This window comes from Mustela lutreola, chromosome 5 (assembly GCF_030435805.1).
Source record: "Mustela lutreola isolate mMusLut2 chromosome 5, mMusLut2.pri, whole genome shotgun sequence".
Taxonomy (NCBI): Eukaryota; Metazoa; Chordata; class Mammalia; order Carnivora; family Mustelidae; genus Mustela; species Mustela lutreola.
In genome coordinates this window covers 105,224,428-105,249,470 of record NC_081294.1, presented here as the reverse complement: position 1 = coordinate 105,249,470, position 25,043 = coordinate 105,224,428, and the positions used below count along the sequence as shown (strand labels likewise).

General features: G+C 38.4%; 1 protein-coding gene across 1 annotated transcript in view; it reads right to left on the bottom strand.

The window, feature by feature from the left end:
* The window catches only part of SCAMP1 (secretory carrier membrane protein 1), a 115,806-nt gene that overhangs the window by 75,755 nt on the left and 15,008 nt on the right, over window positions 1-25,043 (bottom strand). Inside the window, exon 2 of the mRNA XM_059175308.1 lies at window positions 5,873-5,950. Coding sequence (XP_059031291.1) covers window positions 5,873-5,950 — 78 coding nt within the window. The remainder of the gene's footprint in view (window positions 1-5,872; window positions 5,951-25,043) is intronic.

The following is a 25,043-nucleotide window of genomic DNA, read 5'->3' as shown; positions in this document are numbered from 1 at the left end:
GATTCTTTTAAATATGGGCAAAAGATCTAAACATTTCTCTAAAACAACAACAACAAAAAAATACACACAGGAAAAAAAATGGCCAATATTATTAGCCATCAGGGAAACAAAAATCAAAACCACAAGGAGATTTTACTTCACAGCTACTCGGATGGTTTTAAGCACAAAGTCACAACAGCCAATGTTGGCAAGGATGTGGAGAAAGTGGAACACTTACACACTAACAATGACAATGTAAAATGGTGCAACCACTTTGGAAACCAGGCTGGGCTACATATGACACTACAATTACACTGTGACGTGTTTATCTACAAGAGGAATAGTAACACAGGACTGCAGAAAAAGTAATAGAAGCTCCTGGGAGCCAGAAACCTGAAACAACTTAACTGCCCATCAACACATGAATGGCTAAATAAAATGTGGTATAAAAATCAAAAAAGAAGGGGAATAAAGTACTGATGATACATACCACCACACAGTTGAATATTTAAAATATTACCCTAATATCCTAGTGAAAGAAACTATTTACAGAAGACCACATACTGTATAATTCTATTTATATGAAATGTCCAGAAAAGACAAATCTAGAGAGACAGAAAGTAAATTAGTAGTTGCCTACAGCTGGAGAGGGAAAGGATACATGAAGTGACTGCTGAAAGGTCCAACTTTTGGGATGAAACAAAAATATTCTAAAATTAGAATGTGACAATGGTTGGGCAATCCTGAAAGCACCATAATTATATACTTTAAATGGACATATTAATTTTATCTCAATGAAGCTGTTAAATAAATTTTTGCGATTTTTTTCTAAGATGGGAGAAAACACAACATATTTTTATGAAGATATGATCCAATAGAAGAAAAAATCTAATGATGTAGGAGGGAGCAATTAAGCAACGTTCCAAGGTAAGAATGCATGAAATCTACTGTGAAATATAGAGGATAACATCAGACAGAAGCACAAATAGGTAGCTCATCTATAAATAACAGGCAAGCAGAAAACATGGTAAAATGCTGATAGGTAGGAGCAGTGATAGGAGTCTGTGGATCTCTATGGACTGCTTCAAGTTTCTCAATGAAATAAGCAAGGTCATCATCTAAGAGTGAGCATAAAGGAAGAGATTTTACAGATGAGGAGAGAGGAAGAAGAAGCTGGACAATTACATAACCAGAATATTCAGTGTTCTAGTACTCTACTGAGCTGGTCAGTAACCAAAAGTGAGACCCTCTGACATGCTTTCTCCAGCCATATTTAGTTGCTAGGGTAGAAAGCAGAAGTAGACAGAACTGTATATAATCAGCACCACCTGTGTTTTAGCCCAGAAATTATGTCAAAGTAAGGAAGAGAAGGGAAGGCAAGGGAGTGACAATAATGACTGAATGTGGAGCACCTGGGTGGCTCAGTGGGTTAAAGCCTCTGCCTTTGGCTCAGGTCATGATCCCAGGGTCCTGGGATTGAGTCCTGAGTCGGGCTCTCTGCTCAGCAGGGAGCCTGCTTCCTCCTCTCTTTCTCTGACTGCCTCTCCGCCTACTTGTGATCTCTCTCTCTGTCAAATAAATAAATAAAATCTTTTTTAAAAAGATAATAATGACTGAATGTAGAATGTAAGCTGAAAGGAGATAAACTGGAGAAAGGTAAAATAGGCCATTGTATTATTTCACATTGAGTACTTGAATTAGGGTGGTTTAGTAGGAATGAGAAAGACAGACAGGTAATATCTCCTGAAGATACAAGTGACAGAATGTGGCAAATAGATAGGAAAAGAAGCTATTTGAGCCAAAGAAGACTCAGATGTTTCTAGCCAATGACACTTGGCTAGACAGGACGATAGAAGGCAATAGTTAACATTAAATAAAAAGAGAAACAAAGAAGATTGGTTCCATAGGGACAGATAATCAGCTCCAACAAAGACAAGACAGTAAGAAGCAAAGGAGAAAAGATATAAAAAGAAACAAAAAGCAAGAGAAAATACAGTTATTACTGTGTAGAAAATGCTTTTATAGTATTGAAGATAAGTAAACTACTGTGTACAAATATATTCAGTTAGTCCCTGAGCTAAAAGTTTCATCCATTTTCAAAAGAAACTGATCTTAAAACTATTTAACTCAACATCTTCCTCTCCCATCATGACCCATTTAAACAAAAAAAAAAAAAAAAAAAAAAGGATGTCCAAAGACACTAGGTGGTTTGCCTAAAGTCACCAACTTATCAGTGGTAGGATCTAGTTTAGAATCCAGGTCTTATGGCTGGATTCTAATGTCCAGAATTATGTTAGAAGCAGTTCTTATATAAACTAATTATTTACTTTTTCCTAATGGTCAAAATTATCAGCATGCCAGGATGCCTGGCTGGCTTAGTACAGCATGTGACCTGATGTTGGTCAGAATGGGGAATTCAAGCCCCCTATTAGGCATAGAGCTTACTTTAAAAACTAGCCTTTCAAAAACAAAAAAATGTGGGGCACCTGCATGGCTCAGTTATTAAGCGTCTGCCTTTGGCTCAGGTCATGATCCGTGTCCTGGGATAGAGCCCCATATCGGGCTCCCTACTGACAGCCTGCTTTTCCCTCTCCAGTTCCCCTGTGCTTGTGTTTCCTCTCTCACTCTCTCTGTCATAAATAAATAAAACTTAAAAAAAAAAAAAAGGCCATGCCAATACTTAGAATTTTTTCCCCTGTATCCAGAAGATAGAGATCCTGTTGCTGGTTTACGTGACTGAAATCATATATGGCAACAACTGGTAGAACAGAAAGAAAAGGAGGCAACATATTCCTGAAGAAAATAAAAATGTTACAGTATACTAGGCCCTGAGATATGTCACTTGGAATCTATATTAAGGAGCACTACACTCCCCTCCACACACACACAGGTGGCCCTAATTCCTATGTTTCAATACCTACCAGAAGAAATTCTGTTTGAAGCTATAAATGTCATTACCAGTGACTGAAACTAGTGACAGTCACGCTGTAGTAGACATTTTTTTTAAAGATTTTATTTATTTATTTGTCAGAGAGAGAGAGCACTGGCAGAGTGGCAGGCAGAGTCAGAGGGAGAGGCAGGCTCCCCGCGGGGCAAAGAGCCCGATGTGGGACTCGATCCCAGGACGCTGGGATCATGACCTGAGCCGAAGGCAGCTGCTTAATCAACTGAACCACCCAGGCGTCCCTGTAGTAGACATTTTAAACTATTACCTTGTTTCAAAGGAAAGCATTCCCCCATAAATACATAACAGTTCTCAAGGATAAGCCAATTTTTCTAGTATTTTATTCACTAAATTTTAGAAGGTAGGCCAGGAAACCTACCCACCATGTTCAACATAATTTTCAGCAGGAAAATGCATTTTGAGTTCACACAAAAAATTATTTTGTAACTTTATTTTTGTAATAAAAAGACTACACTCCATTTTAAAGCACATTCGATTCAGACTAGCCACATTTCAAGTGCTCAAGAGCCCTCCTTTATACTGCCAACACACTCGCCAGTCTATATTGTGATGTATCTTGGGACAACTCCTTTCTCTGAATTCGTAATATCAAGTGAGTATGTAATTTATTATTAAAATATTTACAGGATGCCTGCGGTGGCTCAGTTGGTTGAGTGTCTGCCTTCAGTAAAGGACATGATCCCACTGATCCTGCTTTCCCCTTCCCTCTGCTTCTCCCCCAGACTTGTGTTTTTCACTGCACTCTCTCAAATGAATAAATAAATGAAAACTCTTTCTAAAAAAGTTATTTGTTGGGGTGCCTGGGTGGCTAAGTGGGTTAAAACCTCTACCTTCAGCTCAGGTTATGATCTCAGGGTCCTGGGATCAAGCCCCACATCGGGCTCTCTGCTCAGCGGGGAGCCTGTTTCCTCCTCTCTCTCTCTGCCTGCCTCTCTGCCTACTTGTGATCCTCTGTCAAATAAATAAAATCTTTTTTAAAAAAAGTTATTTGTTGCCTTCATTAAATACCTTCGGTTCCATTCAAACATAAAACTAAATATAAAAGAAAACCTAAGAAAAAAACATAAAACAGAAACTTTTTCTAAATCTTATAGTTTATACATTCATTGAATCTGCTGATAGATCTTCTCTCCTAACCTTAAGTAGTTCACTACACCAAGCAACAATTCAGAAGCTTGATTTTCACTAATATTTTTCTAAAACAAATATGAATACCACTAATCAACCAAAACAGTATCTGGATTGAGTTCTAACATATCATTTAAATCAATTATCCAAATATACCTAAACTGTTTTGGAAAATAGTCACAACATTAAAAAAAAAAAAGAAAAAAGAAAAAAAAGGCAAGTTTCTGATACCATAGAGAAAACAAATGAATTTTTTTTTATTATTTCAAATACAATTTCAACTATATAAAAAAGTTCAGTGGAAAATGCACGTGTTACAATAATTTACATTTCCCTGGTTCTGATACTCTATCAAATCTAAGTGTTTCATTTTGTATGTTGGTTAAGCAACTGCCTTCGGCTCAGGTCATGACCCTGCCACATTGGGCTCCCTGCTCAGCAGGGGGTTCTCTTCTCCCTCTGATTTCCCCCTCTCACACTCGCCCTCTCTCATTCTTTCTCTCTCAAATAAATAAATAAATCTTTTATAAAAAAGGGGGCTGTGAAAGAAAGCGAAATGTAAAAGTTCATTCTTATTTTAATGCTTTTACTTTGTACAAAGCTCCTCCTAAACTAAAATGTTAATATAAAACATTCTGAATAAATTTCTAATCTAAAACCTACAATATCTTTGAGAATTATTTTCCAGACTATGGAAAACACACATCAGGAAGAGATGATCAAGTAACAATAATTACACTGATCTGCAAAACCAAGTATGCAACTTATGAACTTCAGTATCAGGGGGCCTGGGTGGCTCAGTGGGTTAAGCCACTGCCTTGGGCTCAGGTCATGATCTCAGAGTCCTAGGATCGAGCCCCACATCAGGCTCTCTGCTCGGCAGGGAGCCTGCTTCCTCCTCTCTCTGTGCCTGCCTTTCTGCCTACTTGTCATCTCTCTCTGTCAAATAAATAAATAAAATCTTTAAAAAAAAAAAAAAAAAAGAACTTCAGTATCTTCACCATAATGAGTTATATTTCAAAAGCCAATGGTGTTTAAACTATGAGACCTCTTGAGAATATGAATTACACTGAAGACTCAAAATACAGTAACAAAATTATTTGCCAAAGAAATTTTGGGGAAGAATTCTCAACAGAACCTACCTCAATAGTTCTCAAAACTGGCTCAGTTTTGAGTGAATAAAATCAGTTTGAATTCAGTTTGGTGAATAAAATCACCAAAACAGCTACAACAAAAAACACAAGTGCCCTAATAGTGAAAGAGTAGGGTCCTAATGAGAAATGTAATAAAATTCTCCAGGTGCTTCTAGTATGCATCCAGGATGGAGGAACCCTGTTTCTAAAGGCTTTTTTTCATACCCCTACATAAATCAAGACTAAATTTTGAGGAGAGTATGTTCCTAAGCCAGGTAAAGTTCCAGAGGTTCTGTCTACCACAGAGTAGAATGTTCTGTTTTATAAGAAAACATCACCCCTACTTTACCATGAAGACACCACTTACACCAAAAAGTAGTTCCTTCTCCTATTTAAAGAACTATAGTAATATTGACTTATTAGAGGGAATAATAGCAATGTAGAACATAAAAGAAAATCTGTAGTGTTTCATTGGGATCATCATGGTAACTTCCAATTATTACTGATATTCCTTTCTGTTTAAAAACATTTAACTTTCTAAATTATAAATTAAACACTAACAGCTTATTTAATACAAGTTTAATCCATCGACTAAAAAATTATAACCAAAATACAAATTTCTATTTAATTTCAACATTTAAAAGTAGTCCAATTAAGACAGTCTTACTGTTCTAGAATCCGAGAATGGATTATATTCATCAAGTCCTGGTGGAACATTTCTTGTCACTTGTGTAACTGATGGGTCCTGGAATAAAATTCAAAGGAGAAAAAAAAGATTACTTACCCTTTAAGGCACAGTTTTGATAGTTACAAAGAACTTTCTCTATCTGTACTTTTGGTCAACAAGCAAAGCTAACAGAGGAGAACAAAGAAGATTATCAGATTTACTCAGTCCCATTCCAACAAGGTTGAAATTTATACCCACAGCCCTCATACCCTCAGTGAAAAAACTGGGTTAGATGCAAATCAGCTGCTATTATATAAAGAAAGAAAACAGTTATGTGGAACTGACTGCACAGCATCTTAGCAAATCTTGGGCACACCCACCATCCTTTCCTTTGGATTCCACAATGAGTTCATGTTCCCCCCAGCACCCCCCGCCTTTTTTTTTTTTTTTTTTACATTATCTTCTATCAGTTTTCCCTACTGCTGATACAAACACCATATTACAAATCAATGTCATATACAGGAAACATATACCACATCCAAAATTAAGCACCACTTGTATTCTACCCAACAGTTTTGTTTGACTATCGTTTACTTTGTCCTGTACTGTTTCTCCTTTTCCAACTATAATATTTTACCATACTATCCCAGCTTTTCGAATTAGGCTTTCAAATAAGTCCCCAAATGCTAGAGAGTTCATCTACTTTTCTTGTGAATAAACGTAAGACACAAACGTAATGAACATCTCAACAAAAACCAATTATATAATTAACATGAAAAAGCATTAGCAAACTTTAATACAGCCTCATTGACTTTTCAATCCCTAGTTCCAAGCTTTGGCATGCATCAGAACCAAATACAGATTGCTGCACCCACCCCCAGGGTTCTGGAATGGGGCATCAGAATCTTTATTTCTAAAAAATTACCATGTGATGCTGCTTCTGCTTGGAGAAGCACTGCTCTCTCACCTATGCTGCACCTTCTCCAATCCATCTTCCTCAACACAGTATCAAAATTACCTCCCTAAATGAAAAGCTTATCTTGTCATTCCCCTCCTCCAAGCCCTCTCCTCAGTTCCCCACACATTTCAAATTTTTTAGAGGCTCTCTCAAGACAAAATACAAATTCCTCAAAATGAGATACAAGGGAACTGACCACCGAGCTTTCCAGACTAATAAACTCTGCCACAAGGTCCTTCCCCTAGACAGATCTTCCTCTCTACCAAGTCAAACAAGCTATTGCATAAGGAGCCTTAAACTTGGCAATAAGGAAGATGTAATAATAAATTTAAAGTATGGCACAGACAAAAGTAAAATTTTAAGCTTGCTCAAAAAGGAGGGAAGGAGGGAATGCAATCACTCTACTTCCCAGCATTCTCTTCCCAAGTTTATTCAAAAACGTGAGGAGCAGGAAGATTATCAAGAGACAATGTATGCCTCAGGGAGAAAATTAATAGAAACACGAATATATGATCTCAAGGTTTTGAGTTTGAGCCCCATGCTGGGTGCAGAGATTTCTTAAAAAATAAGATAAAATAAAAAATGAAAAAATAATTTTAAGAAGTGGGTTTAGGATCAACAGGTAGAGACTTACCACATCCCATTGGTCCAGATGCAGTCTCAATGCCCACATCTCTTATCCCTACCAACAAAACCAGGTGACCTAGGAGTCCTCAGCACCATATTCTTCCTTGGCATTGCTTCCTCTGGCAGGAATACACAAAGGTAGGATAACCCTAGTGATCTCCTCTTCCTTAAAGACGCAATCTGAAGAACACTTCACATGCTAACTAATAAAATTGCTGATACCCAAGTAACTGCATTCCAGTCTAAGTGCTTCCACAGAGCTTGGCATTTATTTTCACCAGCATTTATTTCATTGACTCATGATGATCTTCATACAAGTCCCCTTTCCCAAACTAGAAGGTCACTTTTTTTTTTTTTTAAGATTTTATTTATTTATTTGACAGACAGAGATCACAAGTAGGCAGAAAGGCAGGCCGAGAGAGAGGAGGAAGTAGGCTCCCTGCTGAGCAGAGAGCCCGATGCAGGGCTCTATCCTAGGACCCTGGGATCATGACCTGAGCTGAAGACAGAGGCTTTAACCCACTGAGCAACCCAGGCGCCCCGGTCACTTCTTTAAATACAAAAAATACATGATTAGGTCCTGTTTATTTAATCATACATGCATAGTAATACTGCTTGAGTGATAATTGCCACTCCCAAAGAGAAAAAAAAAAAAAATCCAAAGAGTAATTCCTCAGGATAGTAACACCAGTATTAATCAAGAAATACTCCCTGAGGGGCACCTGGGTGGCTCAGGCATTATATGTCTACCTTTGGCTCAGGCCATGATCCTAGCATCCTGGGATCTACCACTCCCCCACCCCCCAAACCCCCATCCCCACATTGGGCTCCCTGCTCAGTGGGAAGCCTGCTTCTCCCTCTCCACTCCCCCTGCTTATGTTCCCTCTCTGACTGTGCCTCTCTCTGTCAAATAAATAAATTAAAATCTTTACAAAAAGAAAGAAAGAAAGAAAGAAAGAAAGAAAGAAAGAAAGAAAGAAAGAAAGAAAGAAAGAAAAGGAAAAAAAATACTCTGGGGGGGGGGGGAGTGAACAAATATGAAGCTAGTTCAAAAACTTAAGGGAAAAGATGATCTCACTCATAAGGGAAATACTAATTAAAGCTACCCTAACATTGTATTTCTCATCTGTCAGACTAGAAAAAATCTACAAGTCTAACATAGCCAAGTGACAAAAGTGTAAGAAAAATAAAAATTCTCCTACATTACTAATGGAAAGAGAAATTATTACAACTCTATGGAGGGACAGTTGGCAATAGTCAGCAAAATTACATCTATATTTACATATTTTTTTAAGATTTTATTTATGTAGTTGACAGAGAGAGATTACAAGTAGGCAGAGAAGCAGGCAGAGAGAGAGAGGAGGAGGAAACAGGATCCCCGCTGAGCAGAGAGCCTGATGCAGCGCTTGATCCCAGAACCCTGGGATCACGACCCAAGCCGAAGGCAAAGGCTTTAACCCACTGAGCCACCAAGACACCCTCTATATTTATACTTTGACCAACAATCTCACTTCTAGGAATTTAGCAAAAGACTGGAAGCAACCTAAATGCCTACCAATAGAATATAGTTGAAGAAATTATGGTACACGTACATGATAAAGTACTATGCAGTTGAGCATTACGCAGTTGTAAAATACTATAAGAACATCTATACACTGCCATAGAATAAGTGGAAAAGATGCAGAACAATATAAATAAAATGTTACTTCTTATTCTTATTTAAGAAAAAAATTAATGTGTATGTGTTTACTTAAATGGTTAACAAGATAAAAAAAAAAATCAGGGGTGTCTGGTAGCTCAGTCATTAAGCATCTGCTGACTCAGGTCATGATCCTGGGGTCCTGGGATACAGCCCCACATCAGGCCCCGTGCTCCTCGGGAAGCCTGCTTCTCCCTCTCCTACTCCTTCTGCTTCTGTTCCCTCTCACTGTCAAATAAATAAAATCTTAAAAAAAAAAAAAAAAAAATGAAAAGATGTCATTTTTTCAATACTAGCAAAATACAGTGAGTCCAAGGAGTCCAAATTCTCATTTTATAAATACACAGAGCAAATTATCAAGTGTCCTAAAATTCACATTAAATTTTTTTAACTCCTGCCTAAGGTATAACTTAGCTCCAAAGAGATGCAGAATGAAATCATTCTTCCAATTTTCTACTTTTAACTACATAATGAAAATGTACTTGGTTTCCTTCTAGATTCTAGAAGGGTTTAATCCAGGCTGAGAGTTAATGGGCAGTTTAACAAAATCACTGTGTCAACTGAACTGAGTTCACTTCTAGTTGGTCTGGAATTTCTCCTCAATGTAGTATTAGGTGACAAAGCAATAGAATATGTACAGGATTTACCAAGAATGATTTAGGAAAAACTGCTATCTCTGAATTACTACGTGACTTATCATTTTCAAATTTGTTTTAATATACGTAAACAGTATTAAGGAAGCGATAGTCTGTAAACTGGAAGAAAACAACAAAGCTTAAGATTTAATAATGAATAATCTTTTTTTTTAAGATTTTATTTATTTATTTGACAGAGAGAACACAAGTAGGCAGAGAGGCAGGCAGAGAGAGGGGGGAAAGCAGGTTCCCTGTTGAGCAGAGAGCCCAACTAGGGGCTTGATCCCAGGACCATGAGATCATGACCCGAGCCAAAGGCAGAGACTCAACCTACTGAGCCACCCAGGCAGCCCTAAGCTAAGGCTACTCTGCTAACACCTTAGTAAGCCAATTACTTCATAGTTATATTTCATTAAAAACTGAGATGCCTGGGTGCCTCAGTGGGTTAAGCCACTGCCTTTGGCTCAGGTCATGACCCCAGAGTCCTGAGATCAAGTCCACAATGGGCTCCCAGCTCCACCGGGAGTCTGCTTCTCCCTCTGACTTTCTCCCCTCTCATTCTCTCTCTCTCTCAAAGAAAGAAATAAAATCTTTTTAAAAATTGAGATGCCTGGGCGCCTGGGTGGCTCAGTTGGTTGGACGAATGCCTTCGGCTCAGGTCATGATCCTGGAGTCCCGGGATCGAGTCCCACATTGGGCTCCCAGCTCTATGGGGAGTCTGCTTCTCCCTCTGACCTTCTCCTCGCTCATGTTCTCTCGCACTGTCTCTGTCTCAAATAAATAAATAAAATCTTTTTAAAAAAATTGAGATGGCTGATAAAAATAAATTTTTTCAAAGAGAGTAAAATTTCACATGTAGCATAATTAGCTATTTTACATCTTTAATCCGAGATTCTTTACCAAACCTTCTGAGGTAGTGTGCCTTCATTATATTTCAAATTATTTCATCCACCATGCCTTAAATTGGACATTTCTCCATCACTCCACACATAACACATAACATCCTCCTGAGAGGTTATGTGTGGAATGATGGAGAAATGTCCAATTGAGGAAGATTCTAAGCTAGCAAAAAGTACTTTCACCTTCAGCTAGATGCAAGGAGATGAAGTAAATAAAAAAGTTTTGTAGCTAATCAACTTCAATACCCTGCTTATTCTTCTCTTCTCCATATATACACTATCTTCAAGCTAGTCTAATAACATAATAGCCTACGTGAACGATTGTGTACAACCATATATTATGTATCCACTTACTGTATCTGCTGACACTTAACAGGTTTGAGTTTCAAGATCAACACTAAAAACTTCATGTATCATAGGTACTTGTTCTGTAATAGAGTACTAGTCTAGGAATTAGAAATTCTGAGCTCCTAACAATGACTAGACTCTGTGACCTTAGGCAAGATACCTAACCTGTCAATTTTCTCATCTGTAAAATAGGGGAAAATTCTGATAGATATTGTCCTGGTCAGCTGAAGCTCTGAAATGTTAAGCTATAGATTTTAAGTCTTTCCCATTTGGAAAAAAGCTGACTGCCTATATTCAAATCCCACTCACACTAAATAAAAGCTGTAAGCTTTGAACAAGGCAATTCATACATCAATGTGATTCAGTTCCTTCACCAGTAAAATGTATCATAGAGCTCATGAGTTGCTACATATAAAATGATTGCTACTATTCCTGCACATAGAAAGTCCTCAGTGATAGTGACTATTATCATTACCACTACTACCAAGCTAAAGACAAAACAAAAAGAGCTTTCCATTTATAATTAACTGAGATATTAAGAAAGTATAGTACATCATATATGGTGAATAGGCCAAAATACCCACAGGCACCTTGTGAGGAAAGCAACCAGACATTCTTTGCTCACCTTTGTGTCATGTGACCCTGTTATCTCAGCTGCATGTTAAAGGGTGAGGAATAGGCTTTTGTGCCAAAGGCAGCCATTTTTAGAAATGGAGGGGGAAGCCTGGTAGACCCCAACAGAAGTGACTATATATCGGACAATAGCTGATCAATTAGATGCTATTTCTTGAGCTACTTGAATAGGAGACATAAAGATTGGTAATTAGTAGCAGCAGAAGAAGCTGACACTAGTTATGGTAAAAAGACAAATAGAAGCTAAAAAGAAGGTGACCAGAAAAGAGAACAGCGGAACAGAATCTGAGGGGAATGGCAATTACTAGGGTTGCCAATGTGTGACCAAAGAAAAACAAGGCCAACAGAGTTACTGCTATTCCAGTTGGTGAGAAATGACTTGGTGTTGCAGGAGTTTTCACTGTCCAGATCTCAGAAGGGCCTCAAAGTGAAGGAAAAAGAAGTAGGAGAAGAGCAGAAGAGGGAAGGGAGGATGGCAGAGATCAGCCCCCTAACCTTCACTTACATCAGTACAGTATAATTTTTATGTTTTATAAACGCTGATTTCACATGAAAATGACCTCCACTCCTTGGTGGGAGGGCGGTGAATGGTGGGGGAGGAGAAGAGGCTATTTGAAGAAACACATGGTTAGCTTCCAGAGACTGTTTCACTACCACTGCAGAGATGGACTCTGTTTGGGTACCTTTCCTCCCTCAACAATCCTTTCAATAAATCTGTTACCTGAGGTAACCTGAGCATGTCTCCATGCTTTAAAACAGAAACAGGTGGATATCAATGTTCTCTGTCATTTCATGTTCCTGCTAAAACTATGTAAAGACAGTTTACTGCCACTAACTATATTTCAATAAAATCTGCAATAAGAAAGATTTAAGTATGAACATTTATCGATCACTAGTACACATGACTCTTGAAATATAACTAATCCAAATTGATGTTGATGTGTGTATATATATATATATGTATATGTACATACACAAATGCAGTATGTATAGAACACACCATGTTTCTGATTTCAAAGATCTGGCACAAAACAATGTACAGTATCTGATTAATGATTTTTTTTAAGATTTTTTATTTATTTGACAGAGATCACAAGTAGGCAGGGAGGCAGGCAGAGAGAGGAAGGGAAGCAGGATCCCTGCTGAGCAGAGAGTCCGATGTGGGGCTCGATCCCAGGACCCTGGGATCATGACCTGAGCCGAAGGCAGAGGCTTAACCCACTGAGCCACCCAGGTGCCCCTCATTAATGATTTTTATGCTAATTATGTATTGAAAAGATATTTTGTATGTATGGGGTAGAACAAATTATTAAAATGAATTTCACGTGGTTCTTTCCCAAATGGCTACTAGGTTATTTTAAATTACATACATAGCACAAATTATATTTCTACTGGATAATTTTTTTTTTAAGATTTATTTTAGAGAAAGAGCATAAGAGAGCACACCAGTAGGGGAAAAGGTAGAAAGAGACTCCCTGCTGAGTGGGGAGCTAGTTGGGAGACTTTCTCTCATGACCCTAAGATCATGCCAGAATCAAGAGTTCGATGCTTAACTTGAGCCACCCAGGCACCCCTCCACTGGACAGTTCTGAGTGAAGCAGTGCAATTTATTCAAGATTGGCTTATAATTTCACTTTCACCCATGTGGACAAATTCAATTGTGTTAGTCAAACAGTAAAAAAGAAACTCATATTTAAAGCCGAGTTTCCTGTAAGTTTTTCAAAAATCACAAACGATGACAAGAGCGGCACCTGGGTGGCTCAGTTGGTTAAGCATCCACCTTCAGCTCAGGTCATGACCCCAGACACCTGGGATCAAGTCCTGCATCAGGCTCCCTGCTCATCAGAGAGTCTGCTTCTCCCTCTCCTGCTTACGTTCTCACTCTCACTAATAAATAAAATCTTAAAAAAAAAAAAAAAAAAAAAGACAAGAGACCTGATCAGAAGCTTCCTAATCCACTGTCTTCACATAACACAGCAGCAGGCTTTTCCTACACTTTTTCACTTACCTCATACCTTTTTATACATGACATGCTAGAAGTCAATAATTTGAATATTAAAAACATTTAGAAGAAAATATATATTTTTAATTCTATCAAGCATATGTGAAAACTAAAGGCTAAAGCAAGGACAAATTGAAGGAGAAAAAGTGAATTCATCTATTTTAGCACACTACTAGACTATTTAATTATGTCATTTAATCCTCAGAACAGCCATATGACTTAAATTCTATATCCTTTCCTTCACTGCTAACACTACCACCTCACACATGTTAAAAGTAATTTGGCCAAAGTCATATAACTTTCAAATTCAAATCTGACCCCAAAACTGAGTTCTCAGAAGAAAATGTAATAAAGAAAACAAATTTATGTTTAAAACAATATCTCCTCAAAAGAAAAAGGCTGGCTTAAACTTGGCATTGCTCCACAAAACTTAATTAAAATACTCTTCAATAGTTCTACTTAATCCAACCAATATTATACACTAGTCTAGGCAACTTGATTAAATAAAAGTCCCAACCTAGAGGTTATGAGAGGCCCTGCCTTCAGAGAGGTAATTTTTTTCCTACTTTGTACTTCTCAGAGCTACTATAACCACATGAATTTAACAAATACTGAGAATTCCACTTACCTGGAGAATTACTTATTTCTAAATGCTCCAATTATTCTTTAAAAACCAAAGGAACTATAAGAAGCCATTAAAAATCTCGGCAAGACTCTAAAACAACATTTGGCAAATCTTTTATAAGAGATCGAAAAAAGTGCTTAATAATTACTAGAAATTATTCAGTAAATCATGACTTAAAAACTGGTTGCCATTTTCATTACAAGTCCTGACAGTCTTACTCAAGTCTAAAAGCAACTCACAGACTAATTTTTGTGAACCCAATTCAGTACTTAGTAAATTAAAATAACTGAAGCAATCACACCCAAGCAGATTTAATGAGATACTACTTCACGCCTACTAGAATAGCTACAAACAAGACAGAGACAAGTGGTGGTAAGGGTATGAAAAAACAAATGTGCTGGTGGGAATGTAAAACGGTACAGTCATTTTGGAAGTTACCAAAGTACCTAGCAGTTCCACTCCTAGGTATATAATAACCAAGGGAATGAAGACCTGGGCCCACACAAAAACTTGTACACAAATATTCCTCATTTATATCAACTGACAAATATACTGTATATCCATGCAATAAAATTGCTATTTGCTAATAAAAAGAAATGAAGTCCTGATACATGCTACAATATGCATAAACCTTCAATACATTATGCTCTGTGAAAGCTGCCAATCAAAGACTACATAGTACACGATTCCATTTATAAGAAATTCCCAGAAAGCATATTAGTGGCTGCCGAGGGCTAGTGGAATTTGGAGGAAAATGGAGAATGATTGCTGCCAATGGGGTTTCTTTTTGTGGTGATGAAAGTTTTTAAAGTTCATAGTGATGACTGCAGAACTGCAAATATACTAAAAAACACTAAACTGTATACTTTAGGTGGGTGAACTGTGCAGTATATGTATTATATCTCAAAGCTATATTTTAAAAAGATAATCAGATGTAATATTTCTTAGAATAAATGTTGCCAACCAGCTATAAATCTCTAAGTCTTCAAAATCTAAATACCACATCATTCATTAAAGAGAAATACTCATTAGTCAAGAAATCAGGATAGAGGGGGCAGGGGTATTAGCTATCAGGGACCAAAATAGCACCAGAATTTCCTGTTATACTAAATCACCAAAATTTCTTCTGATATTTGAGAAACTGGGTAGCTAATACAGCTATGTGCCCCAGTATTAATGCACTGAAATCTAGAGACTTCAGAAGAAAAAAAGGTATCATGAAGAACAGGAAAATAATTGGCCATATTTCTGTCAATGACCTACAAGTTCAATCACCTTTGACTATGATAGCCTAGTAGTCAGAGAACAGCACTCTTCCCACAAAAACAGCCCTCATTTTTCAATAAACTGTTAAACTTTTATATAGAAAAAGTTGATTTATCATACACAGTAGTTCTTCAAAAAGACTAATGAGTTTTTGATCATTATCTTTTAACGTACCAAATACTGAAATTACCAGAACAATTTACCACTAAACATGACAACCAAAGACCTATGAACAAATTTTAAAAGGTCTTGGGTTTTGTTTGTTTGGTTGGTTTTTTTTTTTTTTGTCATATTATGGGCAGTGAACTTTTAAATTAATTTTTCCATCTGAGAATAAATGTATACTTCATAGAACACTACCTTATGAAACAAAATCTGGCTAAATTAATTTCTCCTGTTAACCACCAAGTTAACCACCAACTCTTGTTAAGAGTACTTAAAACCCAGTATAAGTACCCAGGCCAGTACTTAAAATCAAAACACCACCAAAGCCAGGCATTTCGTACAACTATATTCCATGGGAGTCAAATGTTTCAAGTTCCAGTTGTGACACGAGGGATTCATCTCCTGCTAGTGTCCCATGACTTCAAAAAGCAATCATAAGCTTTCAAAACTATTAGGTCTTAATGTAAATAAAAAATAAATAAATAAATAAATAAATAAAATAAAACAGATGACCTCTCCAAAAATCATCAACATTAAGCAAACAAATGCAAAACTTTCTAACATTTAAACAAAACTTAAGTCATAAAAATACAATGACCTTTCCTTATTACCCTCAGTTCATGTTCTGATCTATAACAGCCTCTGAAATGTCTAAGCTTGGTAATACAACCAGTAATTTGTGCTTTGTTTTTGTTACTATTTCTGTTAAAACAAAAAGTTTAAAAGTTAATAAAAATTCATCTGAGAAAATATAGGCAATTTAAGGATAAAATAAAAGAAGAATAATCACATGCTATAACCAAAGATAATCTTACACCATTATTTCCTCTGTTATTTTAAGAACTTCCCATCTTTGCCTTAATTCAAAAGAAATATTCCTATAAGAAATATTAAAAAAAAGTATTGAAGGCAGAAAAATTCAGTAATTTGCCTAAGGTCACTCAAGGAAGAAATAAAGAAGCAAACTGAGATGGCCTGGTTCCAGACCCACCCTTAACAAGTGAGGACAAACCTCCACAAATTTGATTTACTCCTTCCTCTAATGTCCCTAATACCAGGCTAAAAATACAGAAATGCCTGTCTGTAAAACATGTACTTCACAGAACATTTTCTTATGAACTCAATGCTAAATGGTGATTAAGTTCCCCTGAGACTCAAACACAAATGTTTCCATAAAGAAAACATTTCTAGGGTTACCTGGGTGGCTCAGTGGGTTGAGCCTCTGCCTTCAGCTCAGGTCACAATCTCAGGGTCCTGGGATCGAGCCCCAAATCGGGCTCTCTGCTCAGCAGGGAGCCTGCTCCCCCCACACCCCGCCACCTGCCTCTCTGCCTACTTGTGATCTCTCTCTGTCAAATAAATAAATAAAATCTTTAAAAAAATTTTTAATCAAATACAAGTATATAATATACTTCTTTTAACCTTGGGGAATACATCAATTTGCATTTTTACAATACACCATTGACCTGTAAACAATTCACTAAAATTTACGATTACTTCAGATGCCAAAAATTAAGCGTGCTATGCCATAAATAAAACCACAAGACTGATGAAATCAATCTAAGACAAGCCTCAAAAGCTTTAGTAAAATTGCTAAATGGTGGTAACATTATAGTAGAATACTAGCCCTTGGCCATCTCTAACCAAAATTCCTGATGCTGTTTTCCTGTACCTCCTACTTTCATTTCTCACCGCTTTCCACATGTATTCCAAATCACCACATGAGGATTCTAACCACCATTAGAAGATAGCCAAAGGAAGGGGCACCTGGGTGGCTCAGTTGGTAGAGGGTCTGACTCCTGGTTTCAATTCTGGTCATGATCTCATAGGTCCTGGGATTGAGCCCAACACTCAGCATGAATTCTACTTGAAGACGCTCTCCCTCTGCACCCACCGACCCACGCTTGCTCTTGTTCTCTCTAAAATATATAAATCTTGGGGTGCCTGGGTGGCTCAGTGGGTTAAAGCTTCTGCATTCGGCTCAGGTCATGATCTCAGGGTCCTGGGATAGAGCCCCACATTGGGCTCTCTGCTCAGCAGGGAACCTGTTTCCCCCTCCCCTCCCCACCCCTGCCTGCCTCTCTGCCTATTTGTGATCTCTGTCAAATACATAAATAAAATCTTTAAAAAGAAAGGCAAGATCAAAGTCTACCTTATCTTTGAGTCCACCCCGCTCCACCTTCTTCCTAGGGTCTACATGAGACTTCATATATACTAACTGCTCAACAGAGAAGGAAGTCCCTTGTGTAAATTGTCCATACTTTGGAATATTATTGTCTCCCTGTGTGCTTAGGTAAAGTCACTTTACAAATACTCAAAATTCATCTTATCATATACATTCCTAGTTTAGTAAAGAGGCTCTAATATTTTTTGCTTATCTGCAAAAATAAATCCAATAATTCATCTATATTCTGTAAAATATATGTAAGAAAAAGTATCAAATTGTTAATATTGATAAATGTGTTCCTAACTGCATTCCAAAAACAAGTATAAACCCATTACATTAAACTTTTTTTTTTAAAGTTTTTTTTTTTTAAGATTTTATTTATTTATTTGACAGAGCGAGATTACAATTTAAGATAAGTGAACTGGGGCATCTGGGTTGTTCAGTGGGTTAAAGCCTCTGCCTTCGGCTTGGGTTATGATCCCAGGGTCCTAAGATCGAGCCCCACATCGGGCTCTCTGCTCAGCATTGAGCCTGCTTCCTCCTCTCTCTGCCTGCCTCTGCCTACTTGTGATCTTTGTCAAATAAATAAAATCTTTTAAAAAAAGATAAGTGAACATGTAGTTCAAACTTTGTTCTTCAAGGTCAACTGTACTTTAGTAAAGACTTGTATCGAGGGGCCCCTGGGTGGCTCAGTCGTTGCCTCAGGTAATGACCCCAGGGTCCTGGCATCAAGCCCGCGATCAGACTCCCTGCTCAGCAGGTAGCCAGATTCTACCTCTTCCATTCCCCGTTTATGCTCCCTCTATCATGGTATTTCTCTGTCAAATAAATAAAAATATTGAAGAAAAAAGACTTGTATCAAGAATGTATAAAAATCTTTTACAATTCAGTGATAAAAAAGACAAAAAACTGAACTTAAAAATAGGTGAAGGATCTGAATAGATATTTCTCCAAAGAAGATATACAAATGACCAATAAGCACATAAAAAATCTCAACACCGGAGCCCCTGTGTGGTTCAGTGGGTTAAAGCTTCTGCCTTCAGCTCAGGTCATGATTCCAGGGTCCTGGGATCGAACCCGCATTGGGCTCTCTGCTCAGCAGGGAGCCTGCTTCCTTCCTCTCTTTCTCTCTTCCTGCCTCTCTGCCTACTTGTGATCTCTGTCAAATAAATAAAACCTAAAAAAAAAAAAAAAGCTCTAACACTACATAGCCATTAGAGGAATGCAAATCAAAACCACAATAAGATATTCTAAACCCACCAGGATGGCTAGAATCATAAATCATAAATAATAACAAATGTTGACGAGAATGTAGATAAAGCAGAATCCTCATCTGCTGCTGGTTGCAAAATACAATAGAGCAACCCTGTGGAAAACAGTCTGGCACTTAGTTCCTCAAATGATTCAACATAGTTACCATATGACCCAGAAATTCTGCTCCTAGTTACATACTCCATCTAAAACAAGCATCAGGGCACATAGGAGGCTCAGTCCTTAAACGTCTGCCTTCAGCTAGGGTCATGATCCCGGGGTCCTGGGATCGAATCCCATGTCAGGCTCCCTGTGGAGCAGGGAGCTTCTCCCTCTCCCACTCCCCCTGCTTGTGGTTCCCCCTCTAGATGTGTCTCTCTCTGTCAAATAAATAAATAAAAATCTTTAAAGAAAATAATAAAAAGAAAAGTATCAAATGAAAACTTGTACAGAAATGTTTACAGCAGCAGTATTTATAATAGTCAAAAAGTGGCAACTACCCAAAAGTCTATCAAATAGTAATGAATAGGCATTACTAATTTTTTTTTTAAGATTTTATTTGACAGAGATTGAGAGAGCACAAGCAAGGGGAGTGGCAGGCGGGGGAGAGGGAGAAGTAGACTCCCCCCAGAGCAGGGAGCCCGAAGCACGGCTCGATCCCAGGACCCCAAGATCATGACCTGAGCTGAAGGCATCCACTTAACCGACTGAGCCACCCAAATGCCCCTGGCATTACTAATTCTTAAAAGCACTCAAGGGGCACCTGGGTGGCTCGGTGGGTTAAAGCCTCTGCCTTCGGCTCAGGTCATGAACCCAGGGTCCTGGGATGGAGCCCTGCATCAGGCTCTTTGCTCCGCAGGGAGCCTGCTTCCTCCCCTCTCTCTCTGCCTGCCTCTCTGCCTACTTGTGATCTTTGTCTATCAAATAAATAAATAAAATCTTTAAGAGAAAAAAAAAAGTACTCAAAACCAAATGCCAGAGAGATTACTGGATTGCTCTCTTCATACAGGTTTATAAAGAGTTCTTGTGGCAATTCTTGCACAAGGAAGGGGAACACAGGCCTCTAACACTTGTCTATAATGTGAAGGCAAAAACTATATGGCACTACAGGCTGTCTTGGTAGGAACAGATGAAATGGAATAAAAGTGGTAAGGGGACTTGGTACAAAGTCAAATCCAACCAACCTTTACACATTTTTTTTTTAAGTTTTACTTATTTGAGAGAGAGAGGAAGTATATGAGTGAGAAAGAAAAACCACAATCGGGGAAAGAGGTAAAGGAGAAGCAGACTCCCTGCTAAGCAGGGAGCCCAATGTGGAGCTTGATCCCAGGACCTGGGAACAAGACCTGAGCTAAAGACAGACACTTAACTGAGTGGTACAACAGACACAACTGAGTGGTACCCCTACAAATCATCTTTTAGTTCCTTCACTTATTGAAAGTTGGGAAATTTCCCCCTCGTGATTTAAAAACATCTCCTTGTGTTTGGGTTTTCATTACCTATTACCAAAAACTAAGCACAGTTTTAATTATATCATGTAGAACTGTATTCTCTCATTTACCATGTTGTCCTCACTTGACTAATCTTAGCAAAGTTACTTGGCCCAAGGAAAGCTAAATATAGATTTAGATCTCTATTTGATCTAAATACAGGTTTAACTCTATCATGCTTTTGTCAAGAAAATGTTACTTCGCAATAACCTTTTGGCAATTATGACTGAAAAAAAACAGACTCAAGTCACCTCGAATGCTGGGGGGAGGGAGGATATTTTTAAGATACATACAGGGAAAAGGGTGCCAGGTTTCAAAGACTAGAACTCTTCAAAATGTGGTAACCTCTCTTGTAGTTCAAGAGCAGCTCTAATAATAAATAAGAATTATAGAAAATTAACCTCAAAAACCCTGGTCAATTAGTACTCCAGCGTTCTATAATTAGTTAATTTGGCCCCTTCCCCTTCTCATTCCATGGTTATTCCCACCATAAGTATAGGATTTTTTTCTCTGTGCTTTCAGCTCAAGTTCCTGAGACAGATAGTTCACTTAACTATCACCATTACTGTTGGAGCAAAATTTTGCACCAAGCAATCTTATCTCTTCCTGATCATCTCAGAGAATGGCTTTCCTTGGGTCAAGTAACTTTGCTAAGATTCGTCAAGTAAGGACAGCATGGTAAGGGTCACACAACAGAGGACATGATCATCTACCATGTTAAGCAACCACTTGGGCTGCTTCCTCAGTGGACTGAGGCTCAGAGCATAGCAGGCTCCTGAAATATAAAGCCACCTCTCCAGCTTTTATGATCAGATGCAATCCCAATATCTAACATATTACAACAGGAGAGAATTTATGCACTCACAAAATGATCCACACAGGTATAAAAATGCAACAATTATATGGTTTCAAAGAAGAAAAAAAACCTTGCAACGCAAAGAACTCTACTTTAGCAACTCTAGTATATCAACGCTTGAATTCCTTCAACTGCTGAAAACTCCATACCAAAAAAAGCATCATCAGGCTATTCTAATAGATCTTTAAAAATCTTTATCTTAGGGGCACTTGGGTGGCTGTCGGTTAAACGTCAGTCTTCTGCTCAGGCATGATCCTGGAGTCTCAGGATAGAGCCCCCTTTCCGGCTCCCTGATCACCAGGGGTCTTGCTTCTCCCTTTCCTTCTGCCCCTGCCCCTGCTCCTTCTCTCTCTCTCTCCCTCACTCTCTAATAAAATCTTTTTTTTTTTTTTTTAAAGATTTTATTTATTTATTTGACAGAGAGAAATCACAAGTAGGCAGAGAGGCAGACAGAGAGAGAGAGAGGAGGAAGCAGGCTCCCTGCTGAGCAGAGAGCCCGATGCGGGACTCGATCCCAGGACCCTGAGATCATGACCTGAGCCGAAGGCAGCGGCTTAACCACTGAGCCACCCAGGCGCCCAAAATCTTTTTTTTTTTTAAGATTTTATTTATTTGACAAACAGAGATCACAAGTAGGCAGAGAGAGAGAGGAAGGGAAGCAGGCTCCCCGCTGAGCAGGGAGCCCGATGCGGGGCTCGATCCCAGAACCCTGAGATCATGACCCGAGCCGAAGGCAGAGGCTCAACCCACTGAGCCACTCAGGTGCCCCTCTAATAAAATCTTTTAAAAAAATTTTTAGGATAGGGACGCCTGGGTGGCTCAGTTGGTTAAGCAGCTGCCTTCGGCTCAGGTCATGATCCCAGCGTCCTGGGATCGAGTCCCATATCGGGCTCCTTGCTCCGCAGGGAGCCTGCTTCTCCCTCTGACTCTGCCTTCCACTCTGTCTGCCTGTGCTCGCTCTCACTCTCTCTCTCACACAAATAAATAAATAAATAAATCTTAAAAAAAAAAAAAAAATTTTAGGATAAAGTTTACCTTCATGTAAACTCTGCCAATAAACCTTTTTTTTCCTGAAGCAAAAACAGATTTATTCACCCCAGCAAGAACGCTTCAAGTATCTGAATATCTCATACTTCTCTTTAGCCTTCTGTAGACTACACCCCAGAGTAATTTAAGCTTAAATTACTCTTCCAAGACCTGATTCCAGACCCATGGCCATTCTCACTTCTTTGGGCACATCCTGTTTTGTTCAAACCACTCTTTAAATACACCCTTGGAACTGAAGACAAAACCTGTGGGTTGGACAAAAACAGAATATTGTTGGGGCGCCTGGGTGGCTCAGTGGGTTAAAGCCTCTGCCTTTGGCTCAGGTCATGATCCCAGGGTTCTGGGATCAAGCCCTGCATCGGGCTCTCTGCTCAGCAGGGAGCCTGCTTCCTCCTCTCTCTCTCTGCCTACTTGTGATTTCTGTCTGTCAAATAAATGAATAAAATCTTTAAAAAAAAAAAAAAGGGCGCCTGGGTGGCTCAGTGGGTTAAGCCGCTGCCTTCGGCTCAGGTCATGATCTCAGGGTCCTGGGATCGAGTCCCGCATCGGGCTCTCTGCTCAGCAGGGAGCCTGCTTCCGTCTCTCTCTCTCTGCCTGCCTCTCCGACTACTTGTGATTTCTCTCTGTCAAATAAATAAATAAAATCTTTAAAAAAAAATAAAATAAAATAAAAATAAAAAAAATAAAAAAATTAAAAAAAAAAAGAATTAAAAAAAAAAGAACAGAATATTGTTAATTCATTGCTAGAACTCATCACTTATTTCATTAATCCAATATAAATTTTTCAGAAACTATATGACTCCAGTGATTTATCTTAAAAAAATACCCTATAAATTTCCTGGATCTGCATTTCAGCACTACTAAATATTAACTGTATGCCAAAAAAATTTATTTTTAATATCAGCAATTGTTTACTTTCAAAATTTTTACCATCACCATCTCAATTAAGATTGTTAAAATCACAATACCAAAATAAAATCACATTCAAATATTAGTTTTGCCATTTAGCATCTCTAAGAGGTACTCCACTACACTAACAGCCTCCCACTGAACCTGCCTGAGAGCCTTTGGTAGCCAAAGGAGATGCTCAAGCTGAACAAAAAGTTTCCTACATGGCTAAATAATACTGATGCAGGGACACCTGACTGGCTCAGTTGGTTAGGGGGCTGCCTTGGGCTAGGGTCGTGATCCCAATGTACTAGGATTGGGCTTCCTGCTCAGCGGGGAGCCTGCTTCTCCCTTGGCCTCCGCCTGCCACTCTGCCTGCCTGTGTGCTTTCTCTCTGACAAATAAATTTTTAAAAATTTTTAAATATATTTAAAAAGAATTTTTAAAAAAATAGTACTGATGCAGAGCATCCTAACACTCTACTTTAATTTTAAAAAGATGGTCTCAAAATGAATTACAGATGTGTTTTAAGGGATCCTTTGAACCCTGGTAAAATTAACAAAAAACTGTTAAGAGAAATGGACCACACTGGACTAAAAGGAACAGTGATACTTCAAAATGAAAAGAAGCTTCTGGACTCCCAAATTTCAGTGCATAAGAAGCACTGTGAAAATATTTCTCCTCAGCTGCAAACACTTCTATAAGTAAAAAAGGACTTACTAGAGAGTGGAACCAAAACCAGAAGAAAATAATAGATTAGGGAAAAGACCTCCAGGTAGCAGAACTGGGCCCTATTCAAAGAACATTCACTGTTCCAGTTAGGAGACCCTCAAAAATGGGCCTGGATGGATTTCAGACTTCCCACAGACCAGGAACTGCTGTTTTCCATTCCCCCCCTACTTGAATGGGAATGTCTATTGGGGGTATCCTGTACTTGTCTCACCGTTTTATGCTGGGTGTATCTTTTCAGCTCTGTATCAGAAGGAACATAAGCTCCTCCCATCAAGGAGTACAATCTAATCCTTCCCATTCTTTTTTGAATACGGTCTGGCTTTTTGTCTTGTTTGACTAACACAATGTAGCAGAAAAGAAATGACTCAAGAAGCCTTTAGCATCCCTTCTTGACCTCTTCGAACACTACTCCCACTTCGTAATAAGTCCATGCTATTCCTAGTAGAAAGGCCATGTGGAAGAGAACCAACTGCTGCCCCCAATGACAACCCCAGATAATTGCCAGATACTTGAGTTGAGGACATCTTAAACTATCTAGCCCAGTCAAGCTGCCAGATAATTGAAGAGACATAAGTGATTCCAGGCAATAACATTCAAAACCAAACCACCCAACTTAGTCCAACTCGAATAACAGAATAGTGAGCAAGTAATTGTTTTAAGCCACTAAATCTAGGGATTATTTATTATACACCATTAGGTAACTGAGACAATGATAAATAAAATAATGATGCATCTTAATTTGATGAAATACAACAGGCAGCTAAACACATGCTTTTTAAAAATATCAACTTGAGGAAGACAGTATGAACCTATGCAGTTGACATGACCATAAAATAACATAGACCACAAATTACTACTATGTCCCAGATAAATGCTGAAAGCT